Genomic DNA, 18,535 nt, shown 5'->3' with positions numbered 1-18,535 from the left:
TTTTTTTTTTTTTTTTTTTTTTTTTGAGCAGGCGAAACATGAACAAAGTCCGGGGATCGGCCATTTCGCGTATCGGAACATACCATCCTCAGACTATAACGTCGTAGTGATAGTCTGCCTTTCCTTTACCTTAGCAATGTTGATCTAAAATTTTCTTTCATTAACCAGCCCCTCACGATGTCGAAAATCAATATTAAAACGACCTTTGAGGTAGCGAACACAATCCGCCCCATTTATACGGGCGGGAGTGTTTCGCTCGACGCAAGCGGCCGGTTTTTGGTAGCGTGTGTTGGCGAAGATGTTCTGATTACAGATCTAAGCACTGGCGCACAATTGGCGACGATTGAGGGAGTAAGTTGGTCGCAGATATTCTAACCTAGTCCATCACTGACGAATGCGAATTGCTACAATAGGATGGAGAGGTGATTACGAGTGTATCAAGTATGCTCTCCTGGTTAAATCCTTGCTTTAAATTCATTGCTAAATTTGTATCTAGTAACCCCGTCAGCATCACACCTAGCAATTTGCTCGCGATCGTTGTCAATGCGGATTTACTCCCTAGTACAATTGGCGGAACCCTCCCTTTCTATACAGGTGGAGCTACTCAGAACCCTCAAACCCCATACCTCGCCCGTAGTAACTTCAGCCATCGATGTGACTGGCACCTTGTTGGCCACCGGTAGTTCGGACGGGTCAATTAAAATATGGGATATACGACGTGGATTTGCTACACACACTTTCCATGGTCATGGAGGGGTGATATCTGCCCTATGTTTCTTCGAGGCAGCAGGCTCCAATGCTGCCGATGAACTCTCTAGTAACAGGAAAAGTAAAGGATCGAAGTCCACATACGATAGCAATAACTCCAGACATGGAGATTTTGGCCCCTCTACCGCGGGATTCCGCCTTGCGTCTGGTAGCGAAGATGGGAAAATCCGAGTATGGGATCTTCACAAAAGAAAAACCATTGCGTCACTCGAGTCACACGTTTCTGTTGTGCGCAGCCTCTCGTTTTCGCCTTCCGAGAATGCGCTTTTGTCTGCCAGTCGCGATAAGACATTGATTATGTGGGATGCTAGAACCTGGAAGACCCGAAGAATCATTCCAGCGCTTGAAAGTGTTGAGGCAGCAGGCTTTCTGTCCGATGAATCGCTCTGCTACATTGGTGGAGAAAATGGCCGACTGCGGATATGGGACCCAAGCAGAGGGAGCGAAGTCACAAAAGACCAGGATCCGGGCCAAGATCAGGAAGGCATAATCGCGTGCGAATACTCTCCAAATTTGCCCTGGGTCATGACGATTCATGCGGATCAGACCTTGAGACTACATTCTATTGAACCCCTTCTGTCTCTAAAGCCCAGTACGAAGATCGACCCCCTACCTATAATACGCAGAATTTCTGGAAACGACGATGAGGTTATTGACTTGGCTTGTGTTGGCCGCGATCGATCATTGGTGGCCTTGGCTACCAATACCGAGTATATTAGAATCGTATCCACAAACAAGCAATATTCTACAGGCTCGCAGCCTGGAGAAGAGCAAGATTATTTTGGAGCGGAAGTCAGGCACTTAGAAGGGCACGAAGATATTATTATATGTCTGGATGTCGACTGGTCAGGTTGCTGGCTGGCGACGGGTGCCAAAGATAATACGGCACGGTTATGGCGTATCGATACCGAATCATCCTCCTTTACCTGCTTTGCTACCCTTACCGGCCACGCAGAATCACTAGGTGCTATTGCATTTCCCCGGGCTCCACCTCCACCGAACTCTCTCGCTTTCCAAGATCCACTGAGCCATCCTCCTCCCTTTCTTTTCACTGGATCTCAAGACCGCACCCTCAAACGATGGGATACGTCTAAACTATCCGCGTCCAAAAGTCTTAACACCAACGCGCCGAAGGCGCTGTATACCCGGAAAGCGCACGATAAAGATATCAATGCGCTTGATGTCAACTACTCCTCCACTCTCTTCGCTTCTGCTTCCCAAGATCGCACCGCGAAAATATGGTCTGTAGAAGATGGCTCCGTTCTAGGAATCCTCCGTGGCCACAAGCGAGGGGTCTGGTCTATCCGGTTCGCCCCTAAAGATACCCCAGTCATAACATCAGATTCAGGCACTAGTACTAGTAGAGGTGTCGTGGCAACTGGTTCAGCAGACAAGACCATAAAACTCTGGAGCCTGTCAGATTACAGCTGCCTCCTTACTTTCGAAGGACATACGAACAGTGTTCTCAAACTGCTCTGGCTACCCCCACCACTAATTGATAGTGACAATGAAGACATATCCTCGCGCGGCGCGGTTCAGGTCCATCCTCTTGTCGCCTCAGCCGGTGCGGATGGCCTAGTCAAGATTTGGTCCCCATACAGCGGAGAAATAGAGACCACCCTTGATAACCACGTTGACCGTGTCTGGGCACTGGCAACGCCCTCCACAGCCTCGACCGACAAACCCACCGCTGATAGTCACGGCTTCGCTCTAATATCCGGCGGAGCAGACTCAGTCGTCACCTTCTGGAAAGACACCACTTCCGCCACGCTCTCTGCTGCAGTAAACGCAAATACCGAGCGGATTGAGCAGGACCAACAGCTGCAGAACTACATACATGCCGGTGCGTACCGCGAAGCCATTACTCTGGCGCTACAGCTAAACCATCCCGCCCGTCTCCTATCCCTCTTCACTGCCGCTATGGATGGATCACGGATCGCAGATAGCGAAACGGAAAAGGAGAGTCTTACCGGAAATCCAGACATCGACACCGTTCTTCAATCCCTCGACAAAGATAATCTGTACTCGCTCCTCTTGCGTGTTCGAGACTGGAATACCAATGCTAGAACTGCTCCCGTGGCACAGCGCATTCTATACGCACTATCCAAGTCGTACCCACCGTCGACATTTATCGAATTAGCCAACTACCGCCACACGGCGCCACAAGGTGGTCGGAATAAATATAGGCCGCAATCTATGAAAGAGATTCTGGATACGCTGGTAGCATATACGGAACGGCATTATAAGAGGATTGAGGAGCTTGTGGATGAAAGTTATCTCGTGGAATGGGTTCTTGGGGAGATGAATGGGGGAATTGGCGGCGGAAGGTTCCTGAATGGAGGGGGAGAGATGGGACAAGGCCAAGATGTTATTATGGCCGGGGTGTGAGTTGGGCTGCCTTTTGGATGTATTATTATATATAGAAGGCTGGCTTTTTAAATGTTCGCGGGCATTACTGAAAATTAGACGGGCAACGGGATGTCCATTGATGCAAGGAGTTAAAAAGGGGAATTATAAACGAATTTTAGCCTATATAATATAGGAACGCAAGAGTTTCGTATGTACCGTTATTGTTGCATGGACATTTTCTATATTACATCCAAAATAAGCTAAACCGAAACTTTTAAGGGGGTATCTATGTATGCATTTTAATACACTTCCTCACGGCGCGACCGACTCTTCCTGCTGTCATCTCTATCTCTATCATAGCGGTCCCTTTTGTCACTTGTCGAGGGCCTATCCCTGTCCCGACGCGAGTCTCTGGCTGCAGAGCGATCAGGTCCAGATGCTGAAGATGAAGGCCGGGATCTGTAGTCACCGCCATAATCATAATCGTCATCGTATGATTTCCTGCTACCTCTGTATTTCCGATCCCGATCGCTATGGTCACTTCTGCGGTCCCCGTGGTACCGATCATCCAGCCCACTGTCAATTGCATCCGCTTCACGATCTTTATATCGTTTCCTCCTATCTCTGGCTCCGTCTTTATCTCCGGATGTTCCACTCCCGTTTCGACGTTTATACCCATCGTCGCTTTCGCTACTGAAATCATCATCCCTTTCAGAACGACGATCTCGATCCGGACCTCTATCTCTCCCATGCAACTGCAAATTCCTGTCCCTCCTTTCACGCCAGCTATCCTCCGCGCCCTTCTTGGTCCCTTCAGATCTGCTGTGCTTAACCAGTCGATTAAACTCCTCCTGCGTTATCATCTCCCCCGTCTTCTTGTTCCTCATGAGGACAGGGGTATAAAGACCTTCACCAGGCTTCTTAGCCTTCATCATGGCTGATTTCCCCCAAGCGCCCAACTCAACTTCAGAACCACTGCCGCTCTTATCATTCCCCGGAAGTTCTTTGGCTCCGATGCCTAGGTACCCAGGTCTCCTCTCTGTTATGCGAGGCTTCGTAGCCCTCGCATTCGTATTTCCATATTTGCCCCTGCCAATAGGCTCTCCGTCTTTCCATCCCATACCTCGTAGCAAAGCGGCCCCAAACTCCTCGACAGGAATGGCACTATAGGCCGCCAAACTAGCCGGTTCGGGCCGCGACGCAACATCAGCACGGAATGATTTCGTCTCATCGAACCGCTCCTCTTCCCCACCATAGCCTTCATATTCATCCCCATCCCGCACTTTCCTCTTCCCCGAGATAACAAGGTCTGATCGCCTCGTTGGCTCTCCGCCGTCCCCTTTGCTCTCACGTATAAGAGCCTGCATCGCAATCTCATCCTGCGTTAAGGGCTTTTGCGGTACCTCCTCCTCCCCGTCCGGCTGTTTGTCCTCCATTTCCATTTCCTTTTCTACAGTACCAGCGTCCGCCATCCTCACATCGCCATCTCCCCCCGCTCCCTCCGATTTCTCTGCAAGGCTCAGCCCAAATTTCATACTCGGGCCCTCAACCTCTCTCGTCGCATCAGCAGAAGCAATACCGCTCGCCTCCGCCTCTCTCTGCGCCCTAACCTCCGCTGGCAACAAATTCAACCCTTTCCTCTTCCGCTGCCACGGCCTCTCCTGCCAATTATTCTTGCTCTCAACTTTAATAACAAGGGGTTTCTTCTCCTGCTCTGCGCGTCTATGGGCACTTATGGCGCCACCAGCTTCACGGTCGAAGCCCGTCACTTCTTCCACGACGGGTCCTTCGTTACTACTGTCATCGTTATCGGAGTCATGGGCTTGGAATGTGCGGGGGCGGCGGGGGAGGGATTCAGCTGTGGGTTTGGAGGAGGGGCCATTTGTGGATTTGGTAGGACATGTCGAAGATGGTGGGGATAGCTTCTTATTTTGCGAAGTGGAGGAGAGCGATATGGAGAAGGGTTTGGGTTTCGGGTTGGGGTTGGAGTCCCCAGAAGACATGGCTGCGATAGGAGTGGAATATGGCAGCCTCGTCTGGAAAAGAGATGAGGGAAAAAAAAAAAAAAGAAAACTAAGGAAATACTGAGTTAGGCTGTTTGGTATGTCATAGGAGTTTCGTGGGAGTTTGAATTGGCGCTGTGATGGGTGCGCAGTAGTTTTGTTAATGCCGCTGGAGTGGAGCAATGGTGGCGTCAAATAGACGCGGCAAGCGCGAGACAAGCTAGGCTTTTTTCAGACAAAATATCGATTATTTCCAGGCCTCCAGTAATTAAAAAATTTTGCGTGAACCCCCTTTCTCCGCATTTAGATTATTCTATTTCAGCCTCCGGCTCTTAACATACTACACCATGAGCAATGCTTTTTGGGATGCGGGGAAACTTGCAAAAAATTATGTAGCAGAAACATCAGAACCAAGCAAAAATGCATCACGTAGCAAAAGACGAGGTTTTTATTTCAGGTCCACGTCACATCAATCCTGTCAATCATCGCATTACTACTCTCGCTTCCCCTACCTCTCTCATGCCTTAATCATTTCATTTACCCCGCCAACCTCCACCCCTCTCCCCTCCATCAACCACCCCTCCATACCCCTAAGCGATGCAATGAATCCAAACCATTAGAAAAGAGAACATGTTATGGGTAGAACACAACCTGCCTCACCTCACATGCCTTCACAATGAAGGGGAAAAAAGGAACCATAGAAATGGGCCTTCTATCAATACAAATACAAGACTGTCATAAGAGCCAACGCACAAAATAACAAACAATAAAAAATGAGAAGAGAAGAGAAGAGAAGAGCAGGAGTAGGAGTAGAAGTAGGATGAAAAGATGACTTAAAACTAAGACAAATAGTATAGTAAAACAAAATGAAAATCAAAACGCGTAGACAAAGCCCACCACCCAGTAATAAGATATCATACCTAACCTAGCCCTTTGAGAAAAACTAAAAAGAAGAAAAAGAAACAATTCCGGCTCGCCTGCTTCCCTTTCAACGGCGCATAATTATAAAAAGTAAATCGAGATAAAAGGGAAAAGAGTTGAAAAGAAGAATATCAACGAGGCAAGGGTGGTTGTGGAGGGATTTTTTTAGTTGGCGGGGATAGCAGGGGGCGTAGCGCGGGGAAACAAAGGTACCCTCGTTAATTATATGTACAAGAATGTGGGAGAAAGATCTATGTGACTGGGGGTGAGGGTTAGAGTGGAGAAAACGAGATATATGAGGTAGGTAGGTAGATATGAAGGTATGTATGAAAACCCCGGCCATCACGACCCAACGATTCTGGGAAGGGAGATAATGCTTCTTTTCTAAAGAACATCAATAATTCATTCAGCTCGATGCCATCTGCGCCTGAGGCGGGCGAGGGCTCTTCCCCGGACCAGGACCGACACCAGAACCTTGTCCAGAACCCGAAACCCCACCGGGACTAGGTCCCGGACCCGGAACCGGGCCAGGCCCATGCCCACCCTGGCCACCTGTACTCCGATGAGCCTGTGCGGTCGCACTTCGACCCTGCTGCACAGCCATGGCCGCATTCATCGCCGGAGATCCATTTACACCCATCCGGTTCGGCTGCTGCACAGTTTGCGTTACGCGCATCAAGGGCGAGTATCCCTGTGTCTGCTGGAGTGTCTGCATCGAAGCTGGCACGCCGCCGTTCGGCACGTTCGCGTGCGAGAGTTGGTGCATGTTGCCATCATGGTGCATTTGGTAGCTAGTTTGCATGGAGCCCATGGTGTTGCCGGCGGCTGCGTTCATGGCTGCTTGGGACATGCGCTGTTGTTGGATGTGTTGGAGACGTTCGGTGGCTAGTTTGGTGATTTGCTCCTGTGACATGTTTGGGTTGGTTCGCCGGATGGTATTTTGGATGCTGACAAGAGTCGGGAGCCCGGCAGCTGCGTTTGCGAGAACGTTGGCATGGTTGAGTCGGGGAGAGGCGGTAGAGACACCCTGGGCAAGAGAGGAGGCGTGGAAAGAAGGGCTGTTGACGCCGCTCACGGCTTGGAATGTTAGCATTGCGGGATTATTGGGATTCACGTTCATATTTCCCATGCTCATGTTCGGGGACGAATGTGGCCCTTGAGGAATGAATGACTGTTGTTGGTTTTGAAGCTGCTGCTGACGTGACTGTACCATACGTTGCTGCTCCTCTTGCACGCGACTGGCTTCACGGATGATACGTGCATTGTCCGAAGACGCTTGGGTTTGTATACCTGGGCGTCCATTCATCGCCTGCGGGATACCAGGTTGGGGAATCATCTTTAGTCCCATTCCAGGATTTGGCATTCCATTGACCTGAGCACCAGTTGGCAGCTGCATGCCGGGATGGGGTCGGGATTGAGCCAGAGCCGCACTGACTGGTAGACCGTTAGGAAGACCAGACGGGGCTGGTATGCCCTGCATAACACCATTCGGAGGCGCACTAGCAGTATTACGTGGAGGTATACCATTAAGCAAAGCTTGCTGGTTCGGCATTTGCCGGTGTTGCTGCTGTTGTTGTAGCTGTTGCTGTTGTTGCTGATGTTGTGCCTGCTGTTGTTGTGCAACACGGTGCGCCATTGCCATCTAAGACACAAGTCGGTTAGGAAAAGGAGGAAATGGACTAACGACTGTGTGATAGGACTTACTCGCTGTGCTATCATTGCCTGCTTGTATTGCTCCTGGTTCTCTTGGATCTTCAGCTCCCGCTCATGCTTTAAGCGACTGAACTCTGCCGGCGTCGATATTGGAGGTCGTGGTTGATTGACTTCGTTAAGCTTTCGCGATGCTGCCAAATGGGTAGCTATTGAGGAAGAAGAGGGCAGCTAGAGTTAGCACAAGCACACAAAGTTTCGAATTATCTGTCTCGCCATAATGCGAGCATGGTTTTTGGAATAAAAGGAAGTGCATACCATGCTGCTGCTTCTGAAGCAATGTTTCCCGTTTCTTGGATAATTTCCTCATGCAATCAAGGAGTGTCAAGTGTCTTACGGACCGTTTCCGTTCTACTCTCATTGGCGTTGTAGGCCGTCTCCGAAGAATTGCTGTTGGTGTTGGCGGTGGATTGCTACCCTGTCGCTGGGGGTTCGCCTGCGCCTGAGCCTGAACTTGCGCTTGTGCCTGCTGTTGCTGCTGCTGCTGAGCTGCAAGGACAGCCCGCTGAGCCGACTCCACTCTAGAAGTGTACGCTCTAAAGTAGGGGGTCTTCAGCATCTCTGTGGGAAGCCCTTCTAACTGAACCCACTTTTCAAAACACTCCCACGGGGTCCGCCTATCCGCGCCCGACGTATATAGCGAGGGGGGAGTCAGGCAGGCCGATATGAGGGACCAATTAAACGAGTACTCTTTGACGATCCTCTTAAGCTCGTCCTCTTCGGCGCATGTCCACTGTGAAGGTTGTCGCGACTCATAAAAACCTAGGGAGGGCATCAGGAACTCGGTAGGAGGTCGGAAAACCTGCCCAGGATGGATACGATCACGTATATGCTTATTTTGCGGCTGGAAGAGGGCAACATTAGTTTGCTCAGGGGGTATTTCAATGGCATCAACGTCAACATCATCATCATTATCAGAGTAATCATATCGGCTTCGTTTGCGAGGTGGCTGCTTGCTGGTGAATTCAAGTTTGCCCGTGGCATATTTGGAAACGGCTAACAACTCTTTTCGCCAGGACGAGTCCGGTGGGCGTTTAAACTGCGGTAAATTGGTTTCCGAGGAAATGTTGATAGGAATATAAAGCGGGAGCTCTTCTAGGATCTTTTCGAAAGCAGGGGTCCTTTCCATCCCAAATGTAAATTCATCGGAACCGAGAGAAAATATTGCCGCCGGAACAACACCATCAGACAGATCTGGATGGACTTCATCGTTGAAACCTTCGCTGACAGAATCATCTTCCATAGACGAAATTAGGTCAGGTGTCGGTTGCGAATGGGGTAGAGAGTCATCGACTCGGTCGTCACTATATGATGGGGTAGTCTTGTTGTTGCCACTTTCCTCTATCTTACTAGTCGCTGGTGGCACTCGAGCTGGTATACGCAGCTCCGCTCTCCGTCCATCACTACTACTAACGTATTCGGCGCACCAATCTGCACATCTCTTCGCAGCCGCGATTTTCCATTTCCGTTCTTCTCTAAAATCTGTACGCATCCATTTCATATGATCCAGTAGAACATCCCAGTGAGTTCCTGAGCGCTCGGGTTCTGCAGATCGTTGTAGTTGACGAAGGGGCCATCGATTGGCATGTTGTAGTTGGTATATTCGTTTTAGTGACCGACAGTCCATCTGCTCTTGGTACTCAACGAAGTGGTTTGCGGTTGTAAGGGTTTTGTGGGCGGTAGAGAGGAGAGAGCTAAGGTGCATACTGCGAGGAGGATAGTGGGCTTTTGCCTGGAAAAGCGTGAAGAGATAATCCTTTTCTTCATTCAGAGACCTGGTATGTCCTGAAGGAGTCCGAACCAAGTCTGCCGACTCGTTCTTCTCAGCTGCAGACTGTTGCTTGGGGAAAACTACTGTCGAGAGCTTGCTTCGCTCTTTTTGGTTTTCTCTTTTGTTCTTTGGGCGAGAACGAACCTGAGAGTTTTCAGACGTGGGGGTTGGTGATTCTGATACAGCCTTATCAAAAGTCTTATCCATAGCGGATTTTGGAGTTTCCCCTAGGATTTCAGAGACAGACCTATGGCGAATGGCCCCTGATGAAACTCTGGTAGTCATACGCTCCGGCTGGAAGTGAGGCTGCGTAGGCGCGCTTGAGGTCGAGGTCTTTCGGGTTGCACTGGGGAGCGGTGAGCCACCTGCGCCTTCTGGCAGCCCAAGAGTTACTGGTGCTGATTGGGGTTCATGGGATTTTGATACGGGCTCTGGTTTAACTCCCTCTGTATCGAGCCGAAGAGCACCGTTAACTAACGGTCGATTTTCGGGAGCAACAGAAGTTTTGGATGACTTGGAAAGATCGGGTTCATTATGACTGTCCGGTGGTTTCTTTGGAGAGGAAAAGGAATTCTCTGGGGTAAGTTGGAAGGATGAAAACGCAGAGCCCGTGTACGGAGCGTTTTTGGTTGGCTTTGAGGCAGCTTGTTGTATGCTTGATTGCTCTGCTTCAAATTTCAGCTGTTCATCCGGCGTTGCTGGCGCTCTACGAATAGTTGATATATCCGCGGTAACCATGGGAACTGGAATACTTCTTCCGCTGTTGGGAGGTGTCGTAGATTCATTTTGTGGCTCTCGCTGCGGCTGCTCCTTCGCTGGACTGGTGGCTGGCGTTCTATCAGATACAGAGGTAGTACTTGATAATTGACCACGGGAAGAAGCTGGAGATAGAGGCTGGTCAGTACTTTTGGGAGATGCATCGGTAGCCAGACAAGGCAAGTCATTGCCAGAGCGCTTCCCATGCTGACGTTCAGGGGCATCCGAAGTGGGCAGCGACGCACCCGTAGCATTATCCTGGATCTCAGCCACGGTTTTCCTAGAGCTTATAGGCAAGTCGCTTTCTGGAGCGGGTACCTCGGTAGTACCAGTATTGTCCTGGCCACCGGGGGCTTCATCCATATCAACATCAGTAACAGGAGTCACAGTAGCGGCGATGGTCTGTTGAGTTGATGCAGGTGACGAAACCTCCTTCTCACGTATGGCATCGTGAGACGCACTGGGTGTTATTTGCGGTATGTCCAATTCTCCAGAGCTGGCCTGGACTGCCACAGACTCCGTAGTTCCAGTTGGGGTGTGATCCTGAGGTCGAAAGATATCCTGAGAGCCCGTTTCTGTATAGGTACCTGTGGAAGGCAACTTTGGAGACGAGACAGCGATCCTAACGGGCGAAAAGATGGGTTTACGTCTATGGCTATCCGTAATGCGATCCGCTGCACTTGCACTTAGAGATCCCTGGTTGAGCTTATCGTCCCTTGGAGAAACCTGGAGAGGTGCGACATCCGGTCGGCGAGGAAGGGTGCCTTCATTGAACAAACGACCCCTACAACACAAGTGAAATAGTCAGAATATATATACACGACAGTAATAATGGAAATACAAGGAGTGTAGGAGTATAGGAGTAGAATGGAACAAAGTGACATACTTCGTAATGTCGTTGGCGTCGAGGAACTCCTGTTCCCTCTGCTGGTATTGGAGGTGTTGGGGGGAGCCATCGGTCGCACCAGGAAAGCCCACGGTCGCAAAATAGAGCTCGCTCAGTTTGCGCTTCCGCGACGACACACAACGTCTTAAAAATTACGGTAAGCGATTATTCCAAGTTATTTGAGTACAGAGAGAGTTTTGGGTCGGTTGGAATAATTAAATACATACGCGATCTCATCGTGCTTGGACTGTAGCAGCTCGTCACGGAGCATCGAGCCTATCTCGGGCAGCCAACATCCGATTTACGCGCAGAAAGCGGGAGGTATAGGGTAACGAGGGCATACAAGCAAGAAAAATCGCTCGGAATGGATGAAAGAGATGGCGTTGTGATGGAAGAGTGAGGGTGGTGTTGGGACGACGCGGGCGGGTGGTGAGTCTGGTCGGTTTGGTGAGGGCTGCTTAGTGGTGAGTGGTGGAGGTTGGGAGCGAGAAAACCGAGACGAGGCAGCAATAGCAGTGGTAGCAGTAACAATTGGCGGCAGGTCGTAGTCAGCAGGCGCGGGCAAACGCTGGGACTGGTACTTGGGCGCTGGTACTAAACTTGCTGGCGGACCAGGTACCTGGCAGTCTACCCGGGCGTTCCAACACCACGAAGCTTAGTTTTAGCGGGTTATTTTTTTATGTATATATATATATATTTTTTTTTTCAGACTGACATGAACAGGATATGAGTTAAATAGTTCCACTTTAGCTAACAATAAACTGGGCACAACCACGAGTATATAGGTAAAAGTTAGGCTTGCTTTTGCTTTTTCTTTTGCTTTTTGCGTATATACCTTTATTATGGTGTATTTTTTTACTAATTGGTCTCCAGGTTGCCTAATAATATCTACCAATATCTCTCTATCACCGAGCTATCTCGACTCGATAATTGTCTTCTCCCATGGCGAAACGAAAGAGAGACGAGGCTGGGCAGAGACAGGAGGCAGCTAGGAAAACTATTAAGGCAGATTCTGATGCTGATGCTGATGCTGATTCCAGCGTCAACACCAATTCCCAGAAACAGGACCCTGCTTCACATCAACGGACACAAACGCCAGGCGCAGTTACCATCCAGATTATCACAGGATCATACGAAAGAGTATTGCACGGGATAACTGCGACTGTCTCCAACCCATCCGCTGACGATGAATCAGCCCAGACAGTCCAATTCGTCGACAACTTCCTATTCCAAGCCCACGCCTCTGCAATCAAATGTCTAGCCCTGGGACCGCTGCCAGAGCAAAAACAACAAACTTCCTCACAACCAGACGGGCCGCAGAAGGTCGTGCTGGCCAGCGGTGGTACCGATGAACGCGTCAACCTATACACTTTATCCGCATCTCCGCCCTCAGCATCGGACAGCGCCAAGTTCCCCACAATTCCAACGTTGGCAGGAAACAAGATCCTCGAAAACCCCAAGAATCGCGAGTTGGGCTCCCTACTTCACCACTCCTCCGCCATCACAGCTCTGTATTTCCCCTCCCGCTCAAAGTTGCTATCGGCTGCTGAGGATAATACAATAGCTGTCACGAGAACCAGGGACTGGTCTGTGGTTTCGACCATAAAGGCTCCCCGACCAAAGGTACAAGGGAGGCCCAGCGGGGATACTGCCCCTCCCGGGGGTGCTCCTGCAGGTGTAAATGATTTCGCCGTGCATCCTAGCATGAAACTCATGCTCACAGTGGGGAGAGGAGAAAAGTGCATGCGTCTGTGGAATTTAGTTACCGGGAAGAAAGCTGGGGTGTTGAATTTCGATAGGAAGATTCTGGAATCCGTCTTGGAGGGGAAATATAGCAGCGGAGAGGGGCGGCGGATATCATGGGACTCGGAGGGAGAAGAATTTACCGTTGCGTTTGAAAGGGGGGCTGTGGTATTTGGAATCGTAAGTCTCACGCACACACAAAACACACATATATACATCCATGTCAGTTGGTATTCATGGCCTGTTTACTAATTATTGATAAACAGGACTCTGTGCCCACGCGGGTATTACTCCCTTCACCGCGAACCAAGTTTCATCAGATGAAATACATCGATGTAGGCATGTCCAGTGGAAATAAACGGGAACTACTCGCATTATCAACCGAGGATGGGCGAATTCTATTTTACTCTACCAAAACTAATGCACAACCCCCAAGCACGGCAGAGTCTAATAAAGATGCTACCAAACCCTCCCTCCCGGCAGCGCAACTAATAGCACAATTAGGAGGTAAAGACCACGGCCAAGCAAGCCGCATCAAAGATTTCGAAGCCCTACCTATAAAAGCCCAAGGATGGAATAACGACAAAACGTTCCTGATGGTCACCAGCAGCAGCGACGGTGCTGTAAAATTGTGGATGTTGAATGAGACTGAGTTCCCAGCAGCTCTTGAAGATGGATCGTCTGGAAAGAAAAAGGCCAAATCGGATTCAAGGAGCCAGAAAAATGGAATCTCGTCTACAAGCGACAGTGCCGGTGCCAGTGCCAGTTCCGCCGCGGCTCAAGTCGGGAAGCTTCTAGGCACGTATGAATCTGGCAACCGGATCACATGCATGAAGGCGTTTGTTATGCTGGCGCCTGTTGCGGGAGAGTTGGATGAAAGTGATATTTCGGAGAGTGACGAGGGGCGAGGAGAAGGGAGCGAAGAGGATAGCAGTGGTTCAGAGAATGAGGATTAATATGATGCACATGCACATGCCCCCTCGTTATATCGAAGTTGTTTTTACTGTGTATAGTAGGCAAAAGAGAAGCCTTCGATCTTATGTCTGAGTGTACTACGAGTACCACATCACAACAATACCAATTTAGTATAGTGTTACTGTTACATATTCATCAAAAATCACCATTTCTTTACCCAGACAATACAATATGCATAAGTACAAGAGCCTTGAAAGCTAGAGTCTTCTTCAGCATACGGAATAGCTACCTTTTTAGGGTTGATGAGTCAGAGTGCTGGACACGTGACCAATCTGATCTCACTGCGGAAAAATTGACAACGGGCGACAACAGATATAAGATCTCAACATCCAGACGCCAGACTCCATACACACCTGAGCCTATCTTCGCGCTTTTTAGGAGCTTCTCGCACTCCGCGTACATTTATTCTGTTTGCCAGTTGCAGCAGAAGGGAAGCAATATACCCTCCCCCACTTCAACCTGAGAGACATTCCGACGGCACCCCACAGATAAGGTTCTCGCCAAAAAAAATACCTTCAAGCAATATATCCATCCTCCCCGCTCGGCGATCAACCCAGGCCTGCAAATTCAGACAACCGCAACAACAACTATAAGCTAGGCTATCGAATATTAAACCGCCACCATGGCTACGCATAGTGACTATTCTGACGACGATTCCCATCCAGGCTCTCCCGTAATGGGCAACGCCAATAACGCGGACGACATCGAGGACCAAGAACCCCTCGATCAAGACCATGACAGCCAGTCCCTCAAATCCGCCATGAAGCAACGATCTTCGCTGCCCCCGATGGCCGCAGAGAAGAAACCCGAGCTTCCAGAACAGCCAGACCCTCAGACTCTGGACCTGTCCACCCTAACGCCACTGACACCTGAGATCATCGCACGGCAAGCGACTATCAATATTGGCACCATTGGGCACGTCGCACACGGCAAATCGACGGTGGTGAAGGCTATTTCTGGTGTACAGACAGTCAGATTCAAGAATGAGCAGGAGAGAAATATTACCATCAAGCTGGGTTATGCCAACGCCAAGGTCTACAAATGTGACAATGAGGAGTGTCCCCGCCCGGGCTGCTATAGGAGCTTCAAGAGTGAAAAGGAAGTGGACCCTCCTTGCGAAAGAGAGGGATGTACAGGCACATATCGCCTTCTCAGACACGTTTCGTAAGTTTTATTTTGACTCACATGGGAGTTCCTTTTTTTTATCTTTACTACTACTCTTATATAAATTCCAAGGCTAACGGATGATTCACCCAAGCTTTGTTGACTGCCCCGGACACGACATTCTCATGAGCACTATGCTTTCAGGAGCAGCTGTCATGGACGCAGCTCTACTCCTGATTGCCGGCAATGAAACCTGTCCACAACCACAAACATCAGAGCATCTGGCCGCAATCGAAATCATGAAACTGAACCACATCATCATCCTCCAAAACAAAGTCGACCTCATGCGCGAAGACGGTGCCCTACAACACTACCAGTCGATATTAAAATTCATCCGCGGCACTGTCGCGGACGGCTCACCCATCATCCCCATCTCTGCCCAGCTGAAATACAACATCGACGCCGTCAATGAGTATCTTGTGTCGCACATCCCGGTGCCCGTCCGCGATTTCCAAGCCGCCCCACATATGATCATCATCCGGTCCTTCGACGTCAACAAGCCCGGTGCGGAGATCGAGGAGCTCCGCGGCGGTGTCGCCGGTGGCAGTATCCTAACTGGAGTGCTCAAACTAGGCGATGAGATCGAGATCCGGCCCGGCATCGTCACCAAAGATGAACAGGGCAAGATCCAGTGCCGACCCATCTTCAGCCGCGTTGTCTCCCTCCTTGCCGAGCAAAATGACCTCAAATTTGCCGTACCCGGCGGCCTCATCGGTGTCGGAACTCGGGTCGACCCCACCCTCTGCCGTGCCGATCGTCTCCTAGGTTTCGTCCTGGGCCACCGCGGCCGTCTGCCGGCCATCTACACCGAGATCGAAGTTAACTATTTCCTCCTCAGACGACTGCTAGGTGTGAAGACCGCGGACGGGAAACAGGCGAAGGTATCCAAGCTGGCGAAGAATGAGGTGCTCATGGTTAACATTGGCTCGACGGCTACGGGCGCGAAGGTGATGGGCGTCAAGGCCGATGCGGCCAAGTTGAGCTTGACGAGTCCTGCGTGCACGGAGGTTGGGGAGAAGATTGCGCTGAGTCGACGGATTGATAAACATTGGCGTTTGATTGGGTGGGCCAATATTGTCGCGTAAGTTTTTGTCTGTTTCTATCCATTCGTTCTTTCCTTCCCTTGAACTGGTTGTTTATTGTCGCCCCGGTCGCGTTTCATGTTCAGCCTTTAATATATACTAATTATTTTTACTCTAGTGGTAACACACTTGAGCCAATTGCTGACTGAGCGATGCCTTCCACTGTGGTCACTATGCTATTCTTGTCAATCCCCCTCAAATATATCGCATCCCGTCCAACCAGGCCACCACAACGCGTAGAAAATGAATTAGAGACCCGGAAAAAAGTTGGCCATCTGTCTCACAGATGGCAGGAAAATTGCGCAACGAATAGTCTGCTGGCACGGCAAAAATGGCGGACACAGATGTACCAAGGATACCAGAAGGAGGGTGGAAAAAGAAGCTGCTACAGCGAACAACTTTATCTTAGCATCGGAATAAAATTTTTAATAAAAAAGGGATATATAACAAAAGAGAAAGAAACGAAAACCGATACGTCCTTGTTCTTCCTTCCACCCTGTCTCGGAATTGAGCCACCTATCCAATCCAAACCAATTCAGATGCATTATGTTACGCTTCACGTTCTCATCTTAATCATGTCTTGACTTCTGTCTAAATACCAAAACGAGTTCCTTTTGACCTTCATAGTTTGTTAAAAGATAGAAAACTTTCACAACTGGATGATTCCTCTTTTTTTTGAAAATATTTTTCTGTCCCTTGTTTTAGCCTCTGCAATTTCTATGTGCATGGTGAGGAGAAGGTGGAAATTTGAACTCTCTTTCTCTTCCACTTTCTGTCTCTATCCCTCATATATATATATATATTAATAAGGATAATGATATATAGGCATACCAGCTGGTTTGGGAGTGCATCTCACGTTAAAGTTTCATCGCATAATTTGATCTCATTCGCCGTCCCAATTTCAAGGCAATGAATGATATCACATTTCTTCCAAAACGTTGTAAAAACAATAGAACTCGCCATAGCACCTTCAGCCACAGCGAACAGGAGTCAGAACGGCCCAGTATGTTAAAAATAGAACATGGAATGAAAGTAAATATCTACATATTCAGAAATCGAATTCTTGCGAGTTAGTCTACAGAGAGGCGGGAGGGTAGATATCATATTCAATGGCTGGCATCTAGCTTGGTATTTAGAAGGGAGAAAATCGCGGGATTGGTGTGCGTAATGCTCCCGCATATCGAAAAGATCCGCAGATGTCCCGGTGGATGGGGGAAGGTAGGAGGCAGAAGGGAGTAGAAAGCTTGAAGATTGCAGATTGAAGTATTACCCCGTCCCGACAGTGGCCAGGAATGCCAGAAGAAATACCTCAAAAAAGCCTCGTTGGAGAGAATCACCGAGGCTGGCAAGTAAAACTTTGGCATTTTTGAACATGGAATCCCCGAAGCAAGGGATTGTGGAGTGGTAGAATGGGCCCAACTTCAATGCATGAAAGCTTCTTCTCCCCCCGACACAGATTCACCGTAGAGTTAAATATCGTACACAGCATACCCACAGCATAACGACCGAACCCTCACATCCCGGCCCAAAGAACAAACTAGCCCAACCAAAAACATTTTATATCAAATTCAGCACAGGTAAGGAAATAAAATGTTTATATGAAGAATACAAAATAAAAGGGAGTAATAAACCCCCGCCCCCGGGGGCGCGGTTCCCCCTCCTCCTTGCCTACCAACTCAAATACTTCCTCCCCCTTGCCCGTCTCCTCGCCAAAATCTTCCGCCCACTCTGAGTCTTCAATCTTGCCAGGAACCCATGGCGGCGCTTCTGCACGCGGCGGCTGGGGTTAAACGTAACCCGCTTCGCCCCCAGGGCTGCTGAGGCGGAGAATGGGCGGGTGGGGAAAGACGGTATTGATAATGATAGGAGCGGCAAACCCGCTGTTGTCGCGCTCGTGGGTTGCGCAAAGGCAGTAGTGGTAGCGGGTGACGGGAGGAGGCGGTGGAGTATTGATGGTTGTGAGGAAGATGTGGTTGATGTGGCTGCTGTCGGCTGTCGTTTGGAGAAGAGGTGGGAGAAGGCGCGGGATTGGGAGCGGGACGACTGGGATTGGGGTTTTATGACGAGGGAGGAGGCAGGTCGGCTGTAGTTATTATTAGCTAGATTTTATTTTGCGACATTCTGTTTCAGTCGGATGAAGGAAGGTGGGTTGATTCAATGGGGCATTTCGAAAGATTGGGGGGAGGGCGGATTCGGAGCAAAGAGAGTAGACATACCGTGGGAGAGATTCGAAGAGAGATTTCGCGGAGAAAAGGGAGACTGGCGCCCTCGTGCAGTGTAGGCACGCCATCTTGCCAGAGTGAATGTTAGATCCGTAGCTGCAATGGTGGTGGCAGCGGAGTGTTCTGATGTCGAAACATGAGCAGAAACTGGAGAAGTTGAAGTTGAGGTTCAGCGATGTTCGGCC

The 18,535-nt window shown here is 49.7% G+C and overlaps 6 protein-coding genes across 6 annotated transcripts; 3 read left to right on the top strand and 3 right to left on the bottom strand.

Annotated features, from left to right (window-relative positions):
- The first annotated feature begins 20 nt into the window (after window positions 1–20).
- On the top strand, window positions 21–5,398 carry BDCG_03741 (small nucleolar ribonucleoprotein complex subunit). Its single transcript, XM_045419396.1, has 3 exons — window positions 21–351; window positions 414–441; window positions 497–5,398. Exons 1-3 carry the CDS (start codon window positions 178–180, stop codon window positions 3,154–3,156), a joined length of 2,862 nt encoding a protein of 953 aa, XP_045275714.1. The 5' UTR covers window positions 21–177; the 3' UTR covers window positions 3,157–5,398.
- BDCG_03740 (pre-mRNA-splicing factor spp2) lies at window positions 3,152–5,260 on the bottom strand. Its single transcript, XM_045419395.1, has one exon. It carries the CDS (start codon window positions 5,118–5,120, stop codon window positions 3,417–3,419), a length of 1,704 nt encoding a protein of 567 aa, XP_045275713.1. The 5' UTR covers window positions 5,121–5,260; the 3' UTR covers window positions 3,152–3,416.
- On the bottom strand, window positions 5,352–11,660 carry BDCG_03739 (MYB and HSA domain-containing protein). The gene is made up of 5 exons (XM_045419394.1): window positions 11,392–11,660; window positions 11,165–11,308; window positions 8,010–11,062; window positions 7,746–7,900; window positions 5,352–7,683 (listed from the first exon to the last, which is right to left on the bottom strand). Exons 1-5 carry the CDS (start codon window positions 11,433–11,435, stop codon window positions 6,448–6,450), a joined length of 4,632 nt encoding a protein of 1,543 aa, XP_045275712.1. The 5' UTR covers window positions 11,436–11,660; the 3' UTR covers window positions 5,352–6,447.
- Window positions 11,661–11,846: 186 nt separating this feature from the next.
- Window positions 11,847–14,084, top strand: BDCG_03738 (60S ribosome biogenesis protein Mak11). Its single transcript, XM_045419393.1, has 3 exons — window positions 11,847–11,955; window positions 12,038–13,087; window positions 13,174–14,084. Exons 2-3 carry the CDS (start codon window positions 12,107–12,109, stop codon window positions 13,861–13,863), a joined length of 1,671 nt encoding a protein of 556 aa, XP_045275711.1. The 5' UTR covers window positions 11,847–11,955; window positions 12,038–12,106; the 3' UTR covers window positions 13,864–14,084.
- A 2-nt stretch (window positions 14,085–14,086) lies between these two features.
- BDCG_03737 (eukaryotic translation initiation factor 2 subunit gamma) lies at window positions 14,087–17,166 on the top strand. The gene is made up of 3 exons (XM_045419392.1): window positions 14,087–15,046; window positions 15,141–16,127; window positions 16,247–17,166. The coding sequence occupies exons 1-3, from the start codon at window positions 14,505–14,507 to the stop codon at window positions 16,275–16,277; spliced, it is 1,560 nt and encodes a 519-aa protein (XP_045275710.1). The 5' UTR covers window positions 14,087–14,504; the 3' UTR covers window positions 16,278–17,166.
- Window positions 16,949–18,523, bottom strand: BDCG_03736 (uncharacterized protein). Its single transcript, XM_045419391.1, has 2 exons — window positions 18,345–18,523; window positions 16,949–18,211 (listed from the first exon to the last, which is right to left on the bottom strand). Exons 1-2 carry the CDS (start codon window positions 18,416–18,418, stop codon window positions 17,797–17,799), a joined length of 489 nt encoding a protein of 162 aa, XP_045275709.1. The 5' UTR covers window positions 18,419–18,523; the 3' UTR covers window positions 16,949–17,796.
- Window positions 18,524–18,535: the final 12 nt, after the last annotated feature.

The sequence above is a fragment of the Blastomyces dermatitidis genome (genome assembly GCF_000003525.1).
Source record: "Blastomyces dermatitidis ER-3 genomic scaffold supercont1.3, whole genome shotgun sequence".
NCBI classification, from domain to species: Eukaryota; Fungi; Ascomycota; class Eurotiomycetes; order Onygenales; family Ajellomycetaceae; genus Blastomyces; species Blastomyces dermatitidis.
The sequence above is the reverse complement of the archived record's forward strand: the minus strand, read 5'-3'. Positions and strand labels throughout refer to the sequence as shown.

Bases quoted from the DNA above. Each gene is read 5' to 3' on its own strand.
- BDCG_03740 (XM_045419395.1), bottom strand. From the start codon at position 5,120: ATGTCTTCTGGGGACTCCAACCCCAACCCGAAACCCAAACCCTTCTCC.
- BDCG_03736 (XM_045419391.1), bottom strand. From the start codon at position 18,418: ATGGCGTGCCTACACTGCACGAGGGCGCCAGTCTCCCTTTTCTCCGCG. The intron at 18,212-18,344 runs GTATGTCTACTC...TAATAACTACAG, and splicing joins CTCTTCGAATCTCTCCCACG to CCGACCTGCCTCCTCCCTCG.
- BDCG_03741 (XM_045419396.1), top strand. From the start codon at position 178: ATGTCGAAAATCAATATTAAAACGACCTTTGAGGTAGCGAACACAATC. The intron at 352-413 runs GTAAGTTGGTCG...TTGCTACAATAG, and splicing joins AATTGGCGACGATTGAGGGA to GATGGAGAGGTGATTACGAG. The intron at 442-496 runs GTATGCTCTCCT...ATTTGTATCTAG, and splicing joins GGTGATTACGAGTGTATCAA to TAACCCCGTCAGCATCACAC.
- BDCG_03738 (XM_045419393.1), top strand. From the start codon at position 12,107: ATGGCGAAACGAAAGAGAGACGAGGCTGGGCAGAGACAGGAGGCAGCT. The intron at 13,088-13,173 runs GTAAGTCTCACG...ATTGATAAACAG, and splicing joins GGGCTGTGGTATTTGGAATC to GACTCTGTGCCCACGCGGGT.
- BDCG_03737 (XM_045419392.1), top strand. From the start codon at position 14,505: ATGGCTACGCATAGTGACTATTCTGACGACGATTCCCATCCAGGCTCT. The intron at 15,047-15,140 runs GTAAGTTTTATT...GATTCACCCAAG, and splicing joins CGCCTTCTCAGACACGTTTC to CTTTGTTGACTGCCCCGGAC. The intron at 16,128-16,246 runs GTAAGTTTTTGT...TTTTTACTCTAG, and splicing joins GGGTGGGCCAATATTGTCGC to TGGTAACACACTTGAGCCAA.
- BDCG_03739 (XM_045419394.1), bottom strand. From the start codon at position 11,435: ATGCTCCGTGACGAGCTGCTACAGTCCAAGCACGATGAGATCGC. The intron at 11,309-11,391 runs GTATGTATTTAA...GTAATTTTTAAG, and splicing joins TCCAAGCACGATGAGATCGC to ACGTTGTGTGTCGTCGCGGA. The intron at 7,684-7,745 runs GTAAGTCCTATC...CTTGTGTCTTAG, and splicing joins AGGCAATGATAGCACAGCGA to ATGGCAATGGCGCACCGTGT.